General features: G+C 48.5%; 1 protein-coding gene across 5 annotated transcripts in view; it reads left to right on the plus strand.

Annotated features, from left to right (window-relative positions):
• Window positions 1-18,462, plus strand: part of IRAK2 (interleukin 1 receptor associated kinase 2) — a 50,278-nt gene extending 31,816 nt beyond the window's left edge. For 4 of the 5 annotated variants that reach the window (XM_012760606.3, XM_012760608.2, XM_012760607.3 and 1 more), the window contains 4 exons: window positions 2,983-3,045; window positions 13,530-13,730; window positions 15,726-15,999; window positions 17,636-18,462. In XM_012760606.3, the coding sequence (XP_012616060.1) occupies window positions 2,983-3,045; window positions 13,530-13,730; window positions 15,726-15,999; window positions 17,636-17,748 (651 nt within the window). In that variant the 3' untranslated portion in view covers window positions 17,749-18,462. The remainder of the gene's footprint in view (window positions 1-2,982; window positions 3,046-13,529; window positions 13,731-15,725; window positions 16,000-17,635) is intronic. The other variant, XM_012760609.2, reaches the window with a different exon arrangement.
• The last annotated feature ends 5,849 nt before the right edge of the window (window positions 18,463-24,311 follow it).

A 24,311-nucleotide genomic window follows, 5' to 3' on the forward strand; every position in this document is an offset into this window, starting at 1 on the left:
AAAATATATAGAAAAAAATTAGCCAGGCGTGGTGGCGCATGCCTGTAGTCCCAGCTACTCGGGAGGCTGAGGCAGCAGGATTGCTTGAGCCCAGGAGTTGGAGGTTGCTGTGAGCGAGGCTGATGCCACGATACGCTAGCCAGGGCAACAAAGTGAGACTCTGTCTCAAAAAAAAAAAAAAAAGTAAACAAAAGAATATGTGACAGGGACTCGATATGGCCCATATCGAAGGCTGAAGTAGATACCATGTGGCCTGGCCTGTTACAGAAAACGTTTGCCGACCCTTGAGGTAAAGCCGCTCAGGAGATTCCCTGTTCTGAGCGACAGATGTTGGCTCCTGACGCCCCTGACTCCCGGCAGCGTCCGAGGTCGGTCCTGCTGTCCTGGCCTGATAACCTCTGTCCCTAAGCAGCGTCCACCCGCCACCGTCCCTGCCATGTGCCGGGCACTCGGGCTGCAAACACAACTAGAACACAGCCCCTCCTTCCAGAGCTTGTCATCTCCAAAGTGCATTTCCGCAGACCGTCAGTTCCTTCGGACCGGCGTGGAGCTGATGTGCTCAAAGAGTTCTGTGCCAAATATGTCTGGGAAATACGGGGTGAGGCAGGTGTCTTTACCACAGATGAATTTGAGCTTCTAATACGGCCGTGAGCCATTAATCTGGTCGCTGTGAATTCACCAGAGAGGGGCACGCAGTGTTCCCACATTCACGTGACTCTGAGAGCTCGTTTTCTCAGAGCATCTGCTCACAGCGGTGTTCCAGGGAACTCGGTCTGGGAAGTGTTGGCTGAGGAAAGCGACAGCCTGGCTGGCCTCAGCCAAGTGCAAACAGGGGAGGCAGCTCGGACGTGGCCTTTCTCCCCTCCCTCCCTAGCCTGGACCTCCGCACGTGCTCTCCACGACCACAGTCCCCTGTCTGTCCCCCTGCTGCTGGAGCCCTGGCCGAGCCACCTTCTGCCCTCAGCCCCGACGCCAGGTTCTCGCACCTGGGCCTCCCAGTCTGTGCCTCGCTCTCGGTTTCTCGCCTCCCTCGGCCTCACTCGGAGTTGCTCAGTGGAGCTCAGAGGGCGGCCCGGCTCCCGCTCCTCTAAGCATCTGCGGGCTCAGCCCCTGGGCCTCCAGGCCTGTCACCTGGCCCAGCTGCGTGACTGACAGTGCTTCACCTCCGTCTGGGCCCAGCTGTGTCTTCTGTGCGGCAAGGGTGACGAGGACATGGAGGCAGTGTGGTTTCGTGCGTGCCGCCTGGCACAGTGCCCTGCACAGACGGAGAACGTCTTATTTACTTATTTTTTGAGACAGAGTCTCTCTGTTGCCCAGGCTAGAGTGAGTGCCCTGGCGTCAGCCTCGCTCACAGCAACCTCATCCTCCTGTGCTCAAGCAATCCTCCTGTCTCAGCCTCCTGAGTAGCTGGGACTACAGGCATGTGCCACCATGCCCACCTAATTTTTTCTATATATTTTTAGTTGGCCAATTAATTTCTTTCTATTTATAGTAGAGATGGGGTCTCGCTCTTGTTCAGGCTGGTCTCGAACTCCTGATCTTGAGTGATCCTCCCGCCTCAGCCTCCCAGAGTGCTAGGATTACTAGCGAGCCACCACACCCGGCCATTAGACTATCATTATTATTGTGGCTGCGGTCATTCCTACCTTCACGCCCTCACTCCAGACATGTTCACCCTTAACCTTCTGACTAAGCTCTCGGGGCCACAGTTGACTTCCTGTTCATCGAGCGCCCACTGGCTCCCTCCACCCGTTTCCTTAGCCCTGCCGCTGGTCTACAGTTACCTTACGACTCTGAACTTTGGTTCCCCCTGTGGGGAGCACAGTGCGTCTCTCAGGGCCTGGCAGAGCCTGCTGTGGGGAAGGGGCAGAGGAGATGTTTGTTTATTTGTTCGCCCTTGTTCCCTCCCTTCCTGGCAGGGGCAGGAGTGCCCTGTTGGCTCCTGGCCGGCTTGCCACAGGAGCGCCCTCTGCTGCTCTCCCGACACTGCCGGTCTGTCGTCAACCCCACGTCAACCCCACGGGCCTGGGTGGTCTCAGCGCACTGTCCTCTCGCTCCTCCAGGCCGTGAGGGATTTTGGCAGTAATGTCACCCTGTTCTGACTCCGTGCTAGAGAGGCCGGGAGAGAGCTTGGACACTAAGGGTGGGTCAGTCACTCCTTCAGTATTCACAACCGCTAGGTCCCCATTTAACAGATGAGGACATCGAGGCTCGGGGTTTAGTCACTTGCTCAAAGATGACCTGAGCATGTGAGGAGAAGAGTCAGAATTTGAGCCCAGGCCTGTCTGGCTGTAGCACCCTTCACCACCATGCTGTTAATCTCTGCTGAGAATTCCTTTTGGAACCAGATTTGTCAATTTCTTTCTTGCTTGCCTTTTTTTAGGTCTGTCAATTTCATGGTGGCTTAAGGGGGGAGGGGGCTGTGCTCCTTTGGTGAATGGATGCTTTAATGAATAAATGTTAACAAAGTCCTATGGATGAAACGTAGCTATATCTATTGCCAAGAGTTTCTGTGTAGAATGGATACCTACCTGCAGGTGGATTCCTTCTTTCCCTGAGATTGATAGAGCAATGCCAGCTTGCCATTGCTGGCGTATTTTTAAGTGCAACAATCTTTAAAAAATACTGCACATGTATATATACTTACATGTGTGTTTATGTGTATATAAAACTTATAGCAATACACACACACACACACACACACACACACAGGAATTTTTGAATTCCATCCTCCCTGCCTTGCTGTCAATTCACTAAAGCCTTCCACTGGCAGTTGGTGTGGCATCTTTAACTGGAGGAAGTGTTTGGTGGTATGCCCATGCCCCAGGTTTTGGGCAAGTGTCTCTGTTGGCGAATGGCAGAGCTGGGGCTGTAGCTCAGACTTTGCAACTGAAAAGAGGCTTCTCTCTTGGCTTGAGTCGCCTGCCTGACCTTGTGCGCCAGTGTCTGGACCAAGCTCACCCTGTCTTCTGTTTCCTCCAGGTGTTAGCCGAGGTCCTTACTGGCATCCCCGCGATGGACAGCAGCCGAAGCCCCGTTTACCTGGTACGGAGCCAGTCGCGTCTGCCTGGGCAGTGCATTTGGGCCACACAGCCGTGTGGGAGGGAGGGACCTCAGCTGTAGCCATTTTACACCTGCTAATGAGGCCTCAGCCCAGGGTTTTATTTGTGTCCCAGCAAAGAAATTTAACCTCCCGTCTCCACCAGCCAGCCCACGGTTACTTTTCCGTGACGATAGAATTTAGAATATTGAGGGAAAACCCATTTCTTTTCTATATATTGGGCAGTTTGTTAGGATTTGTCCTCAAATTGCTGAAAGTTAATTTCAGCCCTTTTAAACAGGTTCCTATAATAAAAACAATCATTTATATTTTATAGGTCAAATGACTGATATACAGAGTTATTTTAAAAATCAACACATGATGACACCACTGCAGTCTAGCCGGGGTGACAGAGCGAGACTCTGTCTCCAAAAAAAAAAAATAGCTACTTTATATATGTCTATATATATACATATACAGATATTTTCTCTTTATAAAGCATCTCAAAATCCTCATCGTGGGGTCCTTGTGTTGCTCTACAGAGGAGGAAAGCAGGCTCTGAGGCTCGCCTGCAATCTCAGAGTTGCTGAGTGTCGGGTGTCAGAGCTGGGCTCTGAGTCGTGTCTCCCTGACTTCGGGCCCTGAGCTCCCATCCACAACACTGTCCTGACTGTTTCTCATGACAGTCCAGCCGTATGAATTCAGTGTTGTCATCTCCGTTTTGCAGTTGAGAAAACTGAGGCCGATCTGAAGTGACTTGTCTCATGCCCACAGTGACATCAGTGGTGAAACTGGGGTTGGAACCCATTTTCTGCAGAATTCCAAATCCTATGCAAGCTCTCATCTTCTTCATCAGTTTGAGAGGGGTACTTTTTCCAATGTGGAGGCTACTGAAATAGCCAGATTTTTTTGTGCCTGGGTCTGAAAAGCATGCCCTGTGCTCTGGGGCAGGGAGCCCGGTGTCCTCTCCCTAGACCCAGAAGGCTGAGCCATGTCCCTTTGCCGAAGTCTGGGCTCCGCCCTGCTGCCGCCAAACCCATGTGCTTCAAAGAGGCGGGTAGGTTTGGGCAGCTCCAGCATGGCCGCTTGGGTGGTTTCTCATCTCCTGGCTGTTTACTCAGGGAGCATTCCCTAGCAGTCCCCCGGGGCTTCCTGGACGAATGTTACAGGAAAAGGAGGCTTTTGAGGCACTGACATAGAATATTCTGGAAGGTTTTTTTAGTTAATGATTTCTAAAATCTAGTTTCTTTTTCTTCCTCTAGACTCAAATATGATCTTTTATCATGTCCTATTGTGGTGTGTGCAGACTGTTGGTGATCTTGAGTCAGAGAGGAAAGCTTGCTGGCACTTCCTGTTGTCTGGGGTGGGAGGAAGCAGACCTCTCCCCAGGCTTGGGAAAGGGTTGGTTGCCACAGTGTTTCCCGAGGGCATTTGGTGGTTTATGTGCGTACCCTCTGATATACCAATTACATTTGTTCACTAGGGAAACGTGCACACAAGTGAGGAAAGACAGGTGAACGAGGATGTTTGGTGTAGCATTGTTTATAATAGTAAAGCACTGCAGACAAATGAAATATCTATCAATGGGGAAGCGGTTATGGAAATTACAATTATATGTACCATGGAATACCATGAAGTTATTTATAAATAACTTTATTTATAAATAATGAGGATAAAATATATAATATGATAAATTTCTCCACTTGTATATCTATGAAGCCATCACCAAATCAAAATGACGAACCTGCTGCTGGGTGCGGTGGCGCACGCCTGTAGTCCCAGTTGTGCGGGAGGCCGAGGCGGAAAGATCACATGAGTCCAGGACTTTTAAGGTTACAGTGAGCTGTGATCGCACTGCTTCCCTCCAGCCTGGGCGACAGAGCAAGACCCCATCTCTTAAAATAAATAAGTAAATAAGAAACAGGGACATCTAGATTTTCTGTCCCCAGAAATTAGCTCTCTACCTTCCTGCCCCTGCCATCCCCCAGCCTTTGATCTGCTTTCTGTCACCATACTGAAGCTTAACGTTTTCTGGAGCGTTATAGAAATGAAACCGTACCTATGTGCTCATGTCTGTCTTTTTCCGTTTAGTTCTATGTTTTTTTTTTTTTGTTTTGTTTTTTGAGACAGAGTCTCGCTTTGTTGCCCAGGCTAGAGTAAGTGCTGTGTCATCAGCCTCGCTCACAGCAACCTCCAACTCCTGGGCTCAAGCAATCCTCCTGCCTCAGCCTCCCGAGTAGCTGGGACTACAGGCATACGCCACCATGCCTGGCTAATTTTTTCTCTATATATTAGTTGGCCAATTAATTTCTTTCTATTTATAGTAGAGACGGGGTCTCGCTCTTGCTCAGGCTGGTTTCCAACTCCTGACCTTCAGCGATCCGCCTGCCTTGGCCTCCTGCTAGGATTACAGGCGTGAGCCACCGCGCCCGGCCTAGTTGTATGTTCTAAGATTCCTCCATGCTCTTTGGGTGCTTCGTGGTCCACTGGGTGGTGTCGGGCTGTGTGGATGTGCTGCAGGTGGTCCATCCCTGCTGATGGGCGTTTGGGGTGTCTCCAGTTTCTGACCATTACAGGTAAAGCGCTGGGTGCCTCTGTGCATGCGTCTCTGTCTGACATGTGCTTCCATTTCAGCTGAAATGTGTAACTCCCACTTCTGAGGTGCACAAAATTGTGTGAGTCTTGACAAATATATACAGCTGTGTAATCCCCACCACAATCAAGACATAGTATTTCTGGCCAGGTGTCATGGCTCACGCCTGTCATCCCAGCATTTGGGGAGGCCTTGGAAGGAGGATTGCTTGAGCTCAGGAGTTGGAGACCAGCCTGGGAAACATATTGAGACCCCATCTCAAAAAGAAAAGAAGAGGAGAGGGGGAGGGGAGGGGAGAGGGAAAGGAAAGGAAAGGAAAGGGAAGGAAAGGGAAGGAAAGGGAAAAGGAAAGGGAAAGGGAAAGGGAAAGGGAAAAAGGGAAAGGGAAAAAGGGAAAGGGAAAGGGAAAGGGAAAAAGGGAAAGGGAAAAAGGGAAAGGGAAAGGGAAAGGGGGTCTCTGTGGCACACGCCTGTAGTCCCAGCTACTTGGGAGGCTGACTGAGGCCGGAAGATTGCTTGAGCCCCGGGGTACAAGGTTGTAGTGAACCATGATCACACCTGGGCAACAGAGCAAGACCCAATCTCTGAAATATAAAAAAAGTATTACCGTATAAAAATTGCAACCATAATTCCTATTTAATTAACATTTAAACTCAAGCACTACATACTCCGCTTAGACAACCCAACAACACAGAAGAGATTCCATGCCTGCCCCCTCTAGGATGACTGCTTCTTCAAATACCTTTTCATAACGGACAATTTCAAACACACACAAAAGTAAACAGAAGAATATAAACACTCCCCGGATATCTGTCCCATCACTTTTTTTACATTGGGCTTTTCTTATTTCTTTTTAAGCACCCCAAAAAACTTGTGTGTGTGCATATGTGTATTTTAAAGCAAATTCCAGATATTACACCTTTATCCATAAAATATAGTTATTTTCTTAATTCCTTCATATCATTTAATACCCATTCCATATTTAGATTTCCCAAATAGTATCAGAAGTTGCTTTTAAAGGTAGATTTTTCTCTTTTAGAGATAGGGTCTTGCTCTGTTGCCCAGGCTGGTGTGCCGTGGTGTCAGCCTAGCTCACAGCAACCTTGAACTCCTGGGCTCAAACAAGCCTCCTGCCTCAGCCTCCCAAGTAGCTGAGACTACAGGTGTTCGCCACCATGCCCGGCTAATTTAAAAAAAAATTTTGTAGAGATGGGATCTTGATATATTGCTCAGGCTCGCCTTGAACTCCTGGCCTCTAGCGATGCGCCTGCCTCGGCCTCCCAAAGTGCTGGAATCACAGGCAGGAGCCACTGTACCCTGTTTAAAGGTGGTTTGATTGGAACCAGATCCACAGAAGGCACACATATTACTCTGGTTATGTTTCTTTCTTTTCTTTTTTTTTTTTTTGGTTATGTTTCTTAAGGGTCTCTTATTCTTTCACAGCCTCTACCCCTACTCCCTTTTTCTTTCTGGATGTCATTGCGTTTTTGCATAAAGTGAGTCATTTGTCCTATATAGACTGTGTCATGTTCTGGGTTTTGCTGATTACATCCTTGTGGTATCTTTCACTTGTTTCTCTGTTCTTCATGTTTTCTGTGCCCTGGCAGTTCACTCTGAGGCTTGCGGTTATAATTGTTTTCAGAAGTGTGCTGCGGAAATGGATGGCCTGTTATAAACCAGGTTACAAAGTAAAGATGGGTTCCAGGTCTGTTTCTAGAAAAAATAAATAAATAAATAAATAAATAACAAAAAAACAAAGTAAGGATGGAGTAAGGGAGAGAAATTTTCTTACAAGAAAAAAAAAAAAGAAAGAATTTCTAAAGCGTCCCAGTCTAGGTTCGCGGTCAGTGCTTTTGCCAAGATCACTGTGTCAGGCGCTGTGCGCTTCCTGCTGCGTCAGGACGCGGGCCTGCGGCTGGCGGCCTACTTTCAGTTCTAAGATTGATGGGGGTTTGGGTGGGGGGAAGGGAACGGGGAACGGGAAGGAAAGGAAAGGGGGTCTCTGTGGCACACGCCTGTAGTCCCAGCTACTGGGGAGGCTGACTGAGGCGGGAAGATTGCTGACGTCCTCCCACCGTGTATTCTCAGCATCGCTCGCTCTTTAAAAATGCCCTGTGTCCTCTGCACTTTCTTTTATTGTCATTTTACTCTTTGCATTGCAGGTTTCATTTTAAGGCTTAATATTAAATACTTTTTCCCCATTTTAATTTTACATTTTAATGACAAGAAAAAAAATTAAAATTAAAGTTATTTAAAGGCTGGACACACTTCCATGATTAGCAGGTAGCTTTGTTTTTCCTGCTGTGTAAGTGGATCCAGGCCCTAGAAAGATGGGACCAGGTTATAATTGTTTTCAGAAGTGTGCTGCGGAAATGGATGGCCTGTTATAAACCAGGTTACAAAGTAAAGATGGGTTCCAGGTCTGTTTCTAGGAAAAATAAATAAATAAATAAATAAAAAACAAAAAAAACAAAGTAAGGATGGAGTAAGGGAGAGAAATTTTCTTACAAGAAAAAAAAAAAGAAAGAATTTCTAAAGCGTCCCAGTCTGTAATTTTTTCCCAAAATGGCTGGAGAGAGGAGTATTATGTCACTGTGGGCTTCAGAGTGCCGTCTCCCTGGCGTGCTGGGGTCGCCTTGTTGAGTGGGGTTTGCTGAGAAGAGGGGCCGAGTGTGGCCATCCCCACCCTCCCCAGCTTAAAGTCTGTTGCCCAGCAGGTGTGAAAGTGGACTGAAGCCTTGGCTGATACTGAGCATTCTAAGAAGTTTCTTTTAGAAAGAAACAGACAACTCAGATGCTTTCTCTCACTTTGGCAAAGAAGGTTTTTTTTTTGTTTTGAGACAGAGTCTCACTCTATTGCCCAGGTTAACTCACAGCAACCTCAAATTCCTGGGCTCCAGCCATCCTCCTGCCTCAGCCTCCCGAGTAGCTGGGACCATGCACCACCATGCCTGGCTAATTTTTTCTATATATTTCTAGTTGTGCAATTAATTTCTTTCTATTTTTAGTAGACACGGGGTCTCGCTCTTGCTCAGGCTGGTCTCAAACTCCTGACCTTGAGCAGTCTGCCCACCTCGGCCTCCAGGACAGTCACTTTTAACAGTTTCTAATTCTATTTGAGATGATGGTAACCTCTGTATCTGTATTCTATCTATGCTTGTTCAGCAGTTACTTATTGGCTGGTCGCGGTGGCTCACGCCTGTAATCCTAGCACTCTGGGAGGCCAAGGTGGGCGGATTGCTCGAGGTCAGGAGTTCGAAACCAGCCTAAGCAAGAGCGAGACCCCGTCTCTACTATAAATAGAAAGAAATTAATTGGCCAACTAATATATGTATAGAAAAACTTAGCCAAGCATGGTGGCGCATGCCTGTAGTCCCAGCTACTCGGGAGGCTGAGGCAGGAGGATTGCTTGAGCCCAGGAGTTTGAGGTTGCTGTGAGCTAGGCTGACGCCACGGCACTCACTCTAGCCTGGGCAACAAAGCGAGACTCTGTCTCAAAAAAAAAAAAAACAGTTACTTATTGATTTATCAACTTTAAATGCCATTACACTTTTTTTTTTTTTTTTTTTTTTTTTTTGAGACAGTCTCGCTTTCTTGCCTAGGCTAGAGTGAGTGCCGTGGCGTCAGCCTAGCTCACAGCAACCTCAAACTCCTGGGGTCAAGCGATCCTCCTGCCCCAGCCTCCCGAGTAGCTGGGACTACAGGCACGAGCCACCATGCCGGGCTGATTTTTATATTATATATATTAGTTGGCCAATTAATTTCTTTCTATTTTTATGGTAGAGACAGGGTCTTGCTCAGGCTGGTTTTGAACTCCTGACCTTGAGCAATACGCCCGCCTCAGCCTCCCAGAGTGCTAGGATTACAGGCGTGAGCCACCTCGCCCGGCCTGCCATTACACTTTTTAAAAAGATAAACATTTAGAAGGCAGAGCTTACACAAGAGAATTGTGCAAGAAGGTCAGAAATGTAACCCTTGCCAGCTAGGTTTATTTTTATTTATTAATTACATATGTAACTATATAAAATATATATTTTATAATATATAATTACAAATATGCATATGTAATGTTACTTAGGCCAGGCACAGTGGCTCATGTCTATAATCCTAGCACTCTGGGAGGCAGAGGAAGGCTTCAGCCCAGGAATTTGAGACCAGCCTGGGCGACATAGCAAGACCCCCATCTCTACAAAAAATTTAAAAATTAGCCAGGCGTGGTAGTACGTTCCTATAGTCCCAGCTGCTTGGGAGGCTGATGCAGGAGGATTTCCTAAACCCAGGAGTTCGAGGTTGCATTGAGCTATGAGCATGCCATTGTACTCCAGCCTGAGTGACAGAGCAAGACCCTGTCTCTAAACAAAAAATAATGACGTATATAATATATATGACAAATACAATATGTATGAAAAATTTGTATGTAAATATAGTATTTACACAAATAGACCGTAAACATAAATGTTAATATAATGATATAATAGATTAGTATACTGTAACTATGTTATATAAATCAATAGTATACACAGTTTTATTACATATTAGTTTCTTTATTATATATATGATCAACATAAGTATTTAATACAATATTTTTATAGCATATCTATATATACAAATATGTAAATATATATCATATTACACATGAAATACATTACATACTATAATTTATACTAACTAAATATACTTACATATTTGTATGGAAATATAATTATTATTTATATACCATATCTTCAGTTGTATGCATAATTCAGATTCTTGCACTTTATGTAGTATAAAATATTATATAATATGTAAATATAAAATGTATAGAAAGTATAAATATATTATTTATATAGTCGATCTCCTATATATATAAATGGATCAGAGTCCTACATTTGAAAATGCTAATATTATAAGAGATTGTCCACATAGTTGTTAATAAGAGTAAATTATTAGGTTGCTGCAAAAGTAATTGCAGTTTTGGACTATGAATTTTAAATCATTATAACTAGGCTCTAGCACATCTTTTTTTTTTTTTTTTTTTTTTTTTTTTTTTTTTTTTTTTTTTTTTTTGAGACAGAGTCTCGCTTTGTTGCCCAGGCTAGAGTGAGTGCCGTGGCGTCAGCCTAGCTCACAGCAACCTCAAACTCCTGGGCTCGAGTGATCCTTCTGCCTCAGCCTCCCGAGTAGCTGGGACTACAGGCATGCGCCACCATGCCCGGCTAATTTTATATATATATATCAGTTGGCCAATTAATTTCTTTCTATTTATAGTAGAGACGGGGTCTCGCTCAGGCTGGTTTTGAACTCCTGACCTTGAGCAATCCGCCCGCCTCGGCCTCCCAAGAGCTAGGATTACAGGCGTGAGCCACAGCGCCCGGCCTCTAGCACATCTTTATTAATCAAAATAGGAACCATTGTCCTGGCACCGTGGCTCACGCCTGTAATCCTAGCACTCTATGAGCCCAAGGCTGGCAGATCGCTCAAGGTCAGGAGTTTGAAATCAGCCTGAGCAAGAGCAAGATCCCGTCTCTACTAAAAATAGAAAGAAATTAATTGGCTAACTAAAAATATATACAAAAACTTAGCCAGGCATGGTGGCGCATGCCAGCTACTCGGGAGTCTGCTTGAGCCCAGGAGTCTGAGGTTGCTGTGAGCTAGGCTGATGCCATGGCACTCTAGCCCAGGTGACAGAGTGAGACTCTGTCTCAAAAATAAATAAATAAAAATAAATGGGAGGCTGAGGCAGGAGGATCGCTTGAGCCAGGAGTTTGAGGTTGCTGTGAGCGAGGCTGACGCCACGGCACTCACTCTAGCCAGGGCAACAAAGCGAGACTCTGTCTCAAAAAATAAATAAATTAAATAAATAAATAACAAAATAGGAACCATCACAGCCAACACATTTTTGCCAACAAGAAATAAGTTTGTTTATTCCTGTAGCATAAAAATCTGGGGTTTGGGATTCGACGGACTCTTGGGAAGCATTTCCTGCCCCCCGCTGGCTGCGGAAGCGGTTTCCCTGCACAGAGTTGCGGAGTTGCTTGAAGAAGTGGTGGTCGGCGGTGAGAGGTCAGGTGAATATGGCGAATGAGGCAAAACTTTGTAGCCCGATTCGTTCAACCTTTGAAGTATTGGTTGTGTGACTGGCAGTCGGGCGTTGTCATGGAGAAGAATTGGGCCCTTTCTGGTGACCGATGCTGGTTGCAGGCATTGCAGTTTTTGGCACATTTTATCAGTTTGCTGAGCATTCTTCTCAGATGCAATGGCTTTGCCAGGATTTGGAACACTGTAGTGGATGTGCATCAGACCAGCAGAAGACCACCAGTGACCATGACCTTCTTTTGGTGGAAGTTTGGCTTTGGAGCTTCTTCTCGGTCCAGCCACCGAGCTGGTTGCTCATGCTGGTTGTTGTATAAAATCCACTTTTCTTTGCACATCACAATGTGACTGAGAAATGGTTTGTCATTGTTGTGTACAAGAAGAGATGACGACACTTCAAAACAACAATTTTTTTTTATTATTCTTGGTCAGCTCATGTGGCACCCACTTATCGAGCTTTTCCACCTGTCCAATTTGCTCCAAATGCTGAACAACCGTAGAATGGTTGATGTTGATTCTTCAGCAACTTCTCAGGTGTTGTGACAGGATCAGCTTCGATGACTGCTCTCAGTTGGTCATTGTCCACTTCCGAAGGCCAGCCACTATGCTTATCTTCAAGGCTCTCGTCCTTTGCAAACTTCTTAAACCACCACTGCACTGTATGTTCCTTAGCAGTTCCTGGGCCAAATGTGTGGTCGATGTTGTGAGATGTCTCTGCTGTTTTACAACCCATTTTGAACATGAATGAGAAAAATGCTTGAATTTGCTTTTTGTCTAACATCATATCCATAGTCTAAAATAAATATGCAATAACTAGCAAGTAATAAGTCATTAGCAAAAAAACAAAAAGTGAGAAATGTACATTAAAATGATGTATAATATAGCCACATTTATTTAAGAATGTATTCCAGGCTGGGCATGGTGGCTCACGCCTATAATCCTAGCACTCTGGGAAGCCCAGGTGGGAGGATCGCTTGAGCTCAGGAGTTCAAGACCAGCCTGAGCAAGAGTGAGCCCCCGTCTCTACTAAAAAAAAATAGAAATTATCTGGACAACTTAAAATATATAGAAAAAATTAGCTGGGCATGGTGGCGCATGCCTGTCTGTAGTCCCAGCTACTTGGGAGGCTGAGGCAGGAGGATTGCTTAAGCCCAGGAGTTTGAGGTTGTTGTGAGCTAGGCTGACGCCACTGCACTCTAGCCCAGGTGATAGAGTGAGATTCTGTCTCAAAAAAAAAAAAAAGAATGTATGCCAACATCAAATGCTAAATGTCAACAATGCTAAGGCCGCAGTTACTTTTGCACCAATCCAAATATTTGAGTGAGATGCTTAGCATGCGGTAAGAGCCTATAAATGGATAGGCTGCTGTTATTATTTATTAGCGCTAATAGACTGTGGGATGTTTATTCTGTGTCAGGTGTCACCCCCTGTGTTTTAGGTGCCACCTTCTGTGTTTTAGGTGCATTGTTTCCTTTAATGTTTTATTTAGTCCTAGGAGTAGGCATTTTCCTATTTAATCCTAGGAGTAGGCATTTTTGTTATCCCACTTTCCTGATGAAGCAACTAAGGCTGAGAATAGTTAAACCCCTGTGTCTGTAGTGTGAAGCCACTGCGAAAAGCCCCATGCATGTAGTAAATTCGTGATTCTCCAGTTCTTGAGTGTTTTATTTGTCTCTGGGGCCCTTGCATTTATTTTTAAAATGTCCTTTTGGTTTTCTGAGCAGTTTTTGTACATGGGGGGCAGCGCTGGAGGAGGGAGGGGCAGGTGTGATGGCCCCCACAGCCTGCAGCTCACCTGGGGCATTTCCACTCTTCTTCCCACAGAAGGATTTACTGCTCCGTGAAATTCCAAGCAGCACCACCTCCCCGCGCTCCAGGAAGACGGGCGTGGAGAGGGCGGTGGTGAAGGAGATCTGCGGGAAGTACCTGGAGAGGGGCGCGGGGCGGCTGCCGCAGGACTGCGCAGAGGCTTTGGCCACAGCCGCCTGCTTCTGCCTGCGCAGGCGGAACGCCAGCCTGGCGGAGGTGAGCCTCAGGCTCAGCCGGGCCTCGCTGCCGGGGGCAATACGGGTCCATCTTATCAGGGACCATCCCTTCACCAAGACGCGATTTCTCAAACTAGAGCCGTGTCTGTTCGCAAGTGGCAGAATGGCTGGAGCGCACGTCAGCAAAAGGGGGTGGCGTGTGGATCACGGGGACCTGAGTGCAGGTGGGTTGCTGGCACAGGACCAGACCCTCGGATGTCCCTGGACCTCGGCCTGCTCTCTCTGATCTGCTGGCTGCTTTCTCTTGTCTCTCGGCCCCTTTCTCTTTCTCTCCCCCCTCTTGGGGAGGGCATTTGGCCACCTCCATTTACATGTTGTCTAAATGTCGGCAGTCTGGTGTTGATGTGGCAGTGCCACAGTATTGGGGACCCAGACTCCCTTTATATTGTTGCTCTGCTGTCATTACCATGTGGCTTCTATTTCAGGGTTCTGTGGTTGCACTAGCTCAGGCCATCGCGTCTGCATTCCATCCAGTCAAAGAAGGTTAAAGGAAAGAGGAGGACATACTCCCTTCCTTTTAAAAGTGTGACCTGGAAACGCATACATCACATTTCCTTACAAAATGTGGAACAGAACATAGTTATATGGCCACGCCTAGCTACAAGGGAATATAGTCTTTAGATTGGCAAATATTTATTAGACGTCAATTGTGAAGATTTATCTCAAGAGTTGACATTTTGACTGGGCCTTGAAGGATCGCGATATATTTGCTATATAGAATAGAGGGGATGGGACTCTAGGTTTTCAAAGAGGGATAAGAAATGGTCTTTGTCCCCAGTACATCACTACCAGGCTAGGAAGATGAGAGGCCAGCTGGGTCCTGCATTGGAAGAAAAGCAGGCCTGGGCTAGTGGTCAGCTCTGCCACGTACTGTCTGGGTGGCTTTAGTCAGGGAACTTAACCTCTCTGATCTTTTAATTTTTTAATCTATAAAAACTCATTGTTAGGCCGGGCGAGGTGGCTCACGCCTGTAATCCTAGCACTCTGGGAGGCCGAGGCGGGCGGATTGCTCAAGGTCAGGAGTTCGAAACCAGCCTGAGCGAGACCCCGTCTCTACTAAAAAAATAGAAAGAAATTAATTGACCAACTAAAAGTATATATACAAAAAATTAGCCGGGCATGGTGGTGCATGCCTGTAGTCCCAGCTACTCGGGAGGCTGAGGCAGGAGGATCGCTTGAGCCCAGGAGTTTGAGGTTGCTGTGAGCTAGGCTGATGCCACGGCACTCACTCTAGCCTGGGCAACAAAAAGTGAGACTCTGTCTCAAAAAAAAAAAAAAAAAAAAAACTCATTGTTGGGGCTGGGCGCGGTGGCTCACGCCTGTCATCCTAGCACTCTGGGAGACTGAGGTGGGCGGATTGCTCAAGGTCAGGAGTTTGAAACCAGCCTGAGCAAGAGCAAGACCCCGTCTCTACTATAAATAGAAAGAAATTAATTGGCCAACTAATATATGTAGAAAAAATTAGCCGGGCATGGTGGCGCATGCCTGTAGTCCCAGCTACTCGGGAGGCTGAGGCAACAGGATCGCCTGAGCCCAGGAGTTTGAGGTTGCTGTGAGCCAGGGTGATGGCACAGCACTCACACTAGCCTGGGCAACAAAGAGAGACTCTGCCTCAAAAAAAAAAAAAAAAAAGGAAAGGGGGTTCTTTCCCCAATAAGCTCTGTGTGGAAAAATCCCAGAGAAGGATTCTATTGGCTTGCTTAGGTCACGTGCCCAAACCTGGAGTAATCATTAGGGTCAGAGGAATGGGGTACTGTGATTGGCCAATCTAGGGTCATGTGATCTCATCTGTGGTCCAGGTGTGTGGGGAGCAAGTTCAGATCTTTCCAGTGGAAAGATGCTGTTTTTCCAAAGCAACCAGCATTTGGTTCTCCAGTGTCTCTCTCTCGCTCCTCTGTGGCCTGGGGGACCAGGCATTAGATTTTGGATTTCAGAAAGGACTCCTGATGGCACTCTTGTCCCTCTCCTCCCCAAGGTGCGTGGCTCCGTGGCTGCTGTGGAAGAGCAGCTCCACGGTCAGGAAACGTCACACTCTTGGCGCGGGCTCTCTGAGGTCACAAGCTCTTCCTCCAACACCCCAGAAGAAACAGATGACGTTGACAATTCCAGCCCTGATGCCTCTTCCTCTGTGAGCGGGGCACCCGGGGCGGGGGCTACTGCCTCGTTTCTCCCCACAGAACTCAGGGAAGGAAGGCTGCAGGCCGCCTCCTCCTGCGTGGCCTCTGCAGGCGTGGAGCCTCCCCAGGACGGTAAGCCACGGAGGTCATCGTGCATGTCCATGCCCGTGTGTGTCCCTACCTTCAGCCCATCATTATTCTCTCCGTCACCCTCTTTCACTGTCACAGTCATTCAGCCATTCACCAGCCAGCCAACGCACAAAGAAAACCCTGGGAGTTGTCCATGACGCCTTCCTCTCCTTCCTGCCCCCCACATTCATCTCTTACCCAGTCCCGTCCATTTGCCTCCCAAGTCTCTCTCACCTCCGTCTACCTCTCTGCGTTGCCCCCTTGTCTGAGCTGCTGTCCTGGCGGGGTGCCTGCCTGGCCACCTGCCTCCTCGCTGTGCTCTGGCCCCTCCCTCACCAGTTCTTTCTCCAGGAGCCAGCCGGAGTGACATACGTACATACATACATACATACATACATACATGCATACATTAATTAATTACAGGGTCTCACGGTGTTGCCCAGGCTACAGTGAGTGCCTTGGCGTCAGCCTAGCTCACAGCAACCTCCAACTCCTGGGCTCAAGCGATCCTCCTGCCTCAGCCTCCCGAGTAACTGGGTCTACAGGCATGCGCCACCATGCCTGGCTAAGTTTTTCTATATATATGTTAGTTGGCCAATTAATTTCTTTCTATTTATAGTAGAGACGGGGTCTCGCTCTTGCTCAGGCTGGTTTCAAACTCCTGACCTCGAACAATCCGCCCGCCTCGGCCTCCCAGAGTGCTGGGATTATAGGGGTGAGCCACCTCACCCGGCTTTTACAAACACACTGCATGTCACCCTTTGTGTAAAGTCCCCATTGCACTTAGGGACCAAGTCAGAGCCCTTCCTGGGACCAGAAGGGCCCTGTGTGGTCTGTCCCTGCCCACCGTTCCATTCTCACTTCACAACACAAACCCTGTCCTTGCCAGCCAGCTACTCCTAAAGACACCTTTCATTTCTGCCACTCAGGTGCAAATACACCAGATTTCCTTCTTAAAAGTTAGGAAGGCCTTTTTTTTTTCTTCTTTTTTTTTTAACCTAATTATACAGAAAGGAAGTCCTTTTCAGTGATGCGTCCCTGTCCCCTAGTAAGTGTTGTTTGATAAATGTCCCAGCCTCTGACTGCTCCTCCTCCCATGGGGAGGACGGGAGCCAGAGAGGCTGTGAGCCTGTTCCCCCCACCATGGGCAGGATTGTGGGAGCAGGCTGCGGGGCTTCCCTGCAAAGGCAGAAGGGATGAACATGCTCATTACACTTGGCCTGATTCAGAAACCTGATTTAGGCCGGGCACGGTGGCTCATGCCTGTAATCCTAGCTCTTTGGGAGGCTGAGGCGGGCGGATTGCTCTAGGTCAGGAGTTCAAAACCAGCCTGAGCAAGAGCAAGACCCTGTCTCTACTATAAACAGAAAGAAATTAATTGGCCAACTAACATATCTAGAAAAAAAAATTAGCCGGGCATGGTGGCGCATGCCTGTAGTCCTAGCTACTCAGGAGGCTGAGGCAGGAGGATCGCTTGAGCCCAGGAGTTGCAAGTTGCTGTGAGCTAGGCTGACGCCACGGCACTCACTCTAGCCTGGGCAACAACAACAAAAAAAGAAACCTGATTTAAGTGAATCTAAGACTTATAATAATAGTAACTTTTGTTCAAATTGCTCTTTTACTTCCTGTTGAACATTAGTTACAGAGACTTCGTGGCAAATTGAGATCAATGAGGCCAAAAGGAAACTGATGGAGAATATTCTGCTCTACAAAGAGGAGAAACTGGACAGTTTGGAGCTTTTTGGCCTCTGATGGGTGGAACACAGCTGAGGACCCACATCCTCAATCAAAAAGACGAGCACGGGATCAAGAAAAGGTCTGCAGCAGAAGCCAGGATCTGGCAGGAAACACACAACTGATGGTCAGCTTTCTTGGGAGGGAGGGAAACTTTCATTTTGCCACAGTGAGTTAGGGGAGAAGAGACGTGAAAATCCAGGAAGTCCTCTTCCTTTCTGGGGTTTGTTGGTCAGAGCCAGGTATCGGAGGAAACTGAAGCAGCAACTGGTTCATGGGCCTAGGATGTGGGTGATGTTATGGTTCTGGGGAGAGTGTAACGATAGCCACCCCAGCAGATACCGTTACCTGTCAGCCCTTGGCCTTGTGCTCTGATAACTGACAGAGCATTCTGCAACGCCAGTGGCATTTTCCAAAGTTAAGATCTCTGGGTCATGTTTGCTGCCAGCTGTCTGCAGACTTCCACACTCTGAAAGATTGTCAACTTGAGTCCCAGTGCAGTTCTTGACTCGCCTCTTCAGGTCTCAAGTTTTACAGATGCCAGACACGTGGCAAAGGGCTCCGTAGGCTTGCCACTGCCCCTGCTGGAAATCTTGCCACCTGCAGGTATTTATTAAGTGCCTGCTCAGCACCTGTATCCTCCCATCCCACTAATGCTAGTATTTTTTAATGGCGCTTTTATTTTGAGAATATGTGTTTATTTATGGCTGAATAAAAAATCAGGAGAACGTGTTTCATGTCTGGTTCTGCTGCTAATTAAGTCAATGCTTTACTGCCTGGGACCTCAGTTTCCTTGTAAGTAAAATAACACCTGCTCATTCTCCCTCCCTGGGCTGTTGGGAGGAACAGGTGAGGCAGTGCTTACAGAAGTACTTGAAAAATGCACTTTTCCTGTTTTTCCTGTTTTATAAAAGAAATAAAAGGTATTACATGTATATTTCTGCCATGTACTTAATGTTTATGCAGTGGGTATATTTCTGAAAAGTCATGTTGCAAATCTTTTTGTGAAACTTGCTATTTAAAATTCACTGGAAGAAATGTCATATTTAAAATAATCCTACTATAGTGTTTTTTGGTTTTTTTGAGACAGAGTCTCACTCTGCCCAGGCTAGAGTGCCATGGCGTCAGCCTCGCTCACAGTAACCTCAAACTCCTGAGCTCAAGCGATCCTTCTGCCGCAGCCTCCTGAGTAGCTGGGACTACAGGCACGCACCACCATGCCCAGCTAATTTTTTCTATTTTTGGTAGAGACAGGGTCTCCCTCTTGCTCAGGCTGGTCTCGAACTCCTGAGCTCAAATGATCTGCCTGCCTTGGTCTCTCAGAGTCCTAGGATTACAGGTGTGAGCCACTGTACCCGGCCAAGAAGGAAGCCTTTTTCCCACTGAGATCTTAGTCTCCAATTTCTTCTTCCCAGAGGCGGCCACTGTCACTAGATTGGAGTGTCCTTCTAGTGACAATAAAATTTTTTTTTTATCTTGGTACTCAATTAGTCATTAGGGAAATGCAAATGAAAACCTCAATGCGATACCACTTAACATTCACTAGGGTAGCTATAATCAAAACAACAGACAAGTCCAGGCGCGGTGGCTCACGCCTGTAATCCTAGCACTCTGGGAGGCCGAGGCGGGCGGATTGCTCGAGGTTAGGAGTTTGAAACCAGCCTGAGCAAGAGTGAGACCCTGTCTCTACTATATAAATAGAAAGAAATTAATGGGCCAACTAATATATATAGAAAAAATTAGCCGGGCATGGTGGCGCATGCCTGTAGTCCCTGCTACTCAGGAGACTGAGGCAGGAGGATTGCTTGAGCCCAGGAGTTTAAGGTTGCTGTGAGCTAGGCTGATGCCATGGCACTCACTCTAGCCTGGGCAACAAAGCGAGACTCTGTCTCAAAAAAAAAAGACAGACAAGTGTTGGCCAGGATGTGGAAAAATTGGAGCCCTCATACACGGCTGGTAGGAATGTAAAATGGTGCACTTGGAAAAAGACTTTGGAGAGTTTCCATATGACCCAGGAATTCCACTCCTAGGTATCTACCCAAGAGAAATGAAAACCTATGTCCATACAAAAGCTTACAAACAGACATTCATAATAGCATTATTTGTAATAACCAAAAAGAAAAAAAAGTAGAAACAACTTGAATGTCCATCAACTAATGAGTAGATAAAATGTGGTATATCCACACAATGGAATGTTATTCAGCCACAAAAAGCAAGTATTGACACATGTTAAAGCTTAGATGAACCTTGAAAAGATTATACTAAGTAGAAGCCAGTTACATATTGTATGATTCCATTTTTATTTTGCCAGAATAGGCAGATCTATAGACAGAAACTAGACTAGTGGTGTCCTAGGAGTGTGGATGTGGGGGTTTAAGATGAGGAGTTAGGATGTACATGAGATTTCTTTTTTGGGGTGATGACAATGTTCTAAAATTTGATTATGGCAATGATTGCATGACTCTGTAAATATATTAAGAACACTTTTTTTTTTGAGATAGGGTCTTTACTCTGTTCCTCAGGCTAGAGTTCAGTGGTGTCATTATAGCTCACTGTAATCTCAAACTGCTGGGCTTATATGATCCTCCTGTCTCAGCTTCCAGAATAGCTGCTACTACAGGCTCGAGCCACCATGCCTGGCTAATTTTTTTTCTTGTTTAAATTTTTTGTAGAGACAGGGTCTTGCTATGTTGCTCAGGCTGGTCTCAAACTCAGGGTTCAAGGGATCTCCCGTCTCAGCCTCCCAAAGTGCAAGGATTACAGGCATGAGCCATCAAGCCCAGCCTGAATCATATACATTAAATACATTTTATTTATTTATTTAATAATTGAATTTTTCTTTAGATGTTGACATGGAATAAATGAATTTAAAAATTCAGCTAAATGAATTTTAAGTTAACATAAATTGTATCTCAGTAAAACTGTTAGAAACAAACACACAAAGTGGTTATCCTCAGGCATTTGAAAAAAGAAAACCACATTTATCTTAGATTCCCCCCTCCTCTCTATTTAGCCACACACAAGGGTATTCCATTCACACTCTTCTACACCCTTTGTTTTTGAACATTGCCAATCTAATAAGTGAAAAGTTATAATTTTATTTGTACAGTTTTCATGACTGAGGTGGAGCTATCTTTTCATATGTTTAAGAGCCTTGGGGCTGGGTCCAGTGGCTCAGGCCTGTAATCCTAGCACTCTGGGAGGCCGAGGCGGGCGGATTGCTCAAGGTCAGGAGTCCGAAACCAGCCTGAGCAAGAGTGAGACCCCATCTCTACTAAAAATAGAAAGAAATTAATTGGACAACTAAAAATATATAGAAAAAATTAGCTGGGCATGATGGTGCATGCCTGTAGTCCCAACTACTCAGGAGGCTGAGGCAGAAGGATTGCTTGAGCCCAGGAGTTTGAGGTTGCTGTGAGTGAGGCTGACACCACGGCACTCTAGCCTGGGCAACACAGTGAGACTGTCTCAAAAAAAAAAAAAAAAAAAAAAAGCCTTTGGTAATTTGTTTCTGGTCATTAGTTGATTTCCTTTGCCCATTTTAATCTGAATTATCTTATTAACTTGGGAGAATCTTTTTTTATTCTCTTTCTCCCCACCCCCACCTCCAGTCCCATCCCCATCCCCAGGGGTCTATCTCCCCTCCCCACTGTACACAGTGGTCTGGGTTCAGCCCCTCCCCAGACTCCAGGAGCTTCCCAGGTTGTGTCCCTTGGCTCCGTAGCTGTGCACCAGCCAGCTCTCTCCCTGGCCACCCACTGCCTCCTGGCACTCCCAAGGGGTGACTGGTGACTTTGTAGCCAGCACTCTCCCTTCCCAACACGTGGTCCTCAGGCCTGCCTTGGTGACCTCAGGTGCACTCACTACCCCTTGTGGTGAGAATTTTCTCTGGAAGTGGCAGCCACCAGCCAGCCCTCCCAGCTGCCCTTGCCCACCTGGACCTCCAGGCACCCCGGGGAGGGAGCCAAGATGCCTGGCACTCTTTCGGGCCCTGGCAGGGTGCAACCCAAGTGGCCAGACTGGTGTGAGTGGGCGCGGGTGTGGAGTGAGGATGGGTAAGAAGCCAGTCTGGGGAGAATTAAACCTCATGGCTTAATTACTGAGGGTTGAGACCTGTGTGGCCCACAGGCTTGATGGGTCTGGTTGACTGCAGCGACTGCAGCCCTGTTGGGAGGGACAGGAGGAAAAGGGAATCGGAAAGCACAGGATCCTTGGTGAGCTCAGGGAGCACAGGGTGGGGCTGGTCTCATCAGCAGATCTCTCACCCCTCCAGCCCTTGCCCAGAGCCCTGGCTCACTCCCAAAACTTAGGGGACAAGAGGCCAGGCCTGGGCTCCAAGACCTATCTGCTTAAAAATAAGAGGACAAAGTGGGAGCAGAAAAGCTGATCTTGGCGACTGTAAGGGTCCCACAGAGGGCCTTTCATTCATTCTTCGGCCCTAGAGCCCTTCCTAGGTGCTAAGGTGCTTCCTGCACACCTGTCTTTTCTGCTCCCTTCCAACTTCAAGCAAGGGGAGTGGGGGAGCTTGTGCAATCCAAGGGGGCCTTGCCTGTTTAGTTTCACACCTTTTCAGATCTCTTCCAAGAGTTGTGGGGGCCCAGGGGAGGCCAGCTGGGAAAAGTCCACAGATACAGCTGTCACTTTCTGCACCTCATTCCCTGAATGCACCTGGCAGCCGGCATGTCTGCTTTGCATTGCACTTCCAGGAGGAGAGCCTTTTTTTTTTTTTTTGAGACAGAGTCTCGCTTTGTTGCCCAGGCTAGAGTGAGTGTCCTGGCATCAGCCTAGCTCACAGCAACCTCACACTCCTGGGCCCAAGCGATCCTCCTGCCTCAGCCTCCCGAGTAGCTGGGACTACAGGCATGTGCCACCATGCTCAGCTAATTTTTTCTATATATTTTTAATTGGCCAATTAATTTCTTTCTATTTTTTAGTAGAGACGTGTCCCGCTCTTGCTTAGGCTGGTTTGGAACTCCTGACCTTGAGCAATCCTCCCGCTTCCCAGAGTGCTAGGATAACATGCTTGAGCCACCGCGCCCGCCTCGTTTTGTGGCTTCTAACTTCTCATTCTGCCACTAGCTGGGTGTGTCACTTGGTCTCTTTGAGCCAGTTTCCAGCTCTTCAAATGTGGTGACAACGCTTTGCACAGGGTTGGTGTAGGTTCAATGAGCGAATCCGGGTCTGAAAGCGCTCAGCAAGGGACGGGCCAACGTGGAGCAGCAGTCTTGTGAGATGGGGTCCCGGAGGAACGGGGGTCCCGGACGCCCCCTAGCGCACAAAGGGCCGGCCTGAGGAACGGGGGTCCCAGACGCCCCTAGCGCACGAAGGGCCGGCCTGAGGAACGGGGGTCCCAGACGCCCCTAGCGCACGAAGGGCCGGCCTGAGGAACGGGGGTCCCGGACGCCCCTAGCGCACAAAGGGCTGGCCTGAGGAACGGGGGTCCCGGACGCCCCCTAAGCGCACAAAGGGCTGGCCTGAGGAACGGGGGTCCCGGACGCCCCTAGCGCACAAAGGGCCGGCCTGAGGAACGGGGGTCCCGGACGCCCCTAGCGCACAAAGGGCCGGCCTGAGGAACGGGGGTCCCGGACGCCCCTAGCGCACAAAGGGCCGGCCTGAGGAACGGGGGTCCCGGACGCCCCTAGCGCACAAAGGGCCGGCCTGAGGAACGGGGGTCCCGGACGCCCCTAGCGCACAAAGGGCCGGCCTGAGGAACGGGGGTCCCGGACGCCCCCTAAGCGCACAAAGGGCTGGCCTGAGGAACGGGGGTCCCGGACGCCCCCTAAGCGCACAAAGGGCTGGCCTGAGGAACGGGGGTCCCGGACGCCCCCTAAGCGCACAAAGGGCTGGCCTGAGGAACGGGGGTCCCGGACGCCCCTAGCGCACAAAGGGCTGGCCTGAGGAACGGGGGTCCCGGACGCCCCTAGCGCACAAAGGGCCGGCCTGAGGAACGGGGGTCCCGGACGCCCCTAGCGCACAAAGGGCTGGCCTGAGGAACGGGGGTCCCGGACGCCCCTAGCGCACAAAGGGCCGGCCTGAGGAACGGGGGTCCCGGACGCCCCCTAAGTGCACAAAGGGCCGGCCTGAGGAACGGGGGTCCCGGACGCCCCCTAAGTGCACAAAGGGCCGGCCTGAGGAACGGAGGTCCCGGACGCCCCTAAGCGCACGAAGGGCCGGCCTGAGAAACGGGGGTCCCGGACGCCCCTAGCGCACAAAGGGCCGGCCTGAGGAACGGGGGTCCCGGACGCCCCCTAAGTGCACAAAGGGCCGGCCTGAGGAACGGGGGTCCCGGACGCCCCCAGCGCACAAAGGGCCGGCCTGAGGAACGGGGGTCCCGGACGCCCCTAGCGCACAAAGGGCCGGCCTGAGGAACTGCGATCTTGCCTCAGCTTCGCGCTCTTCGAACACGTGAGTGGCTCCGCCCCATCTTGCTTCCAACCAATAGACGAGCTCGTAACGCGTAGATTCCCGCCTCCAAGCCTTCTGACCAAGAGGCGGGCTCCATCTTGCCCGGAGTCCCGCCCCTTGGCCCTTCTAGCAATGGGCGCTCTCCGTTTAGCGCAGGCCCCGCCCGCGCCGCTCGC

This window comes from Microcebus murinus, chromosome 28 (assembly GCF_040939455.1).
Source record: "Microcebus murinus isolate Inina chromosome 28, M.murinus_Inina_mat1.0, whole genome shotgun sequence".
In the NCBI taxonomy this organism is placed as follows: Eukaryota; Metazoa; Chordata; class Mammalia; order Primates; family Cheirogaleidae; genus Microcebus; species Microcebus murinus.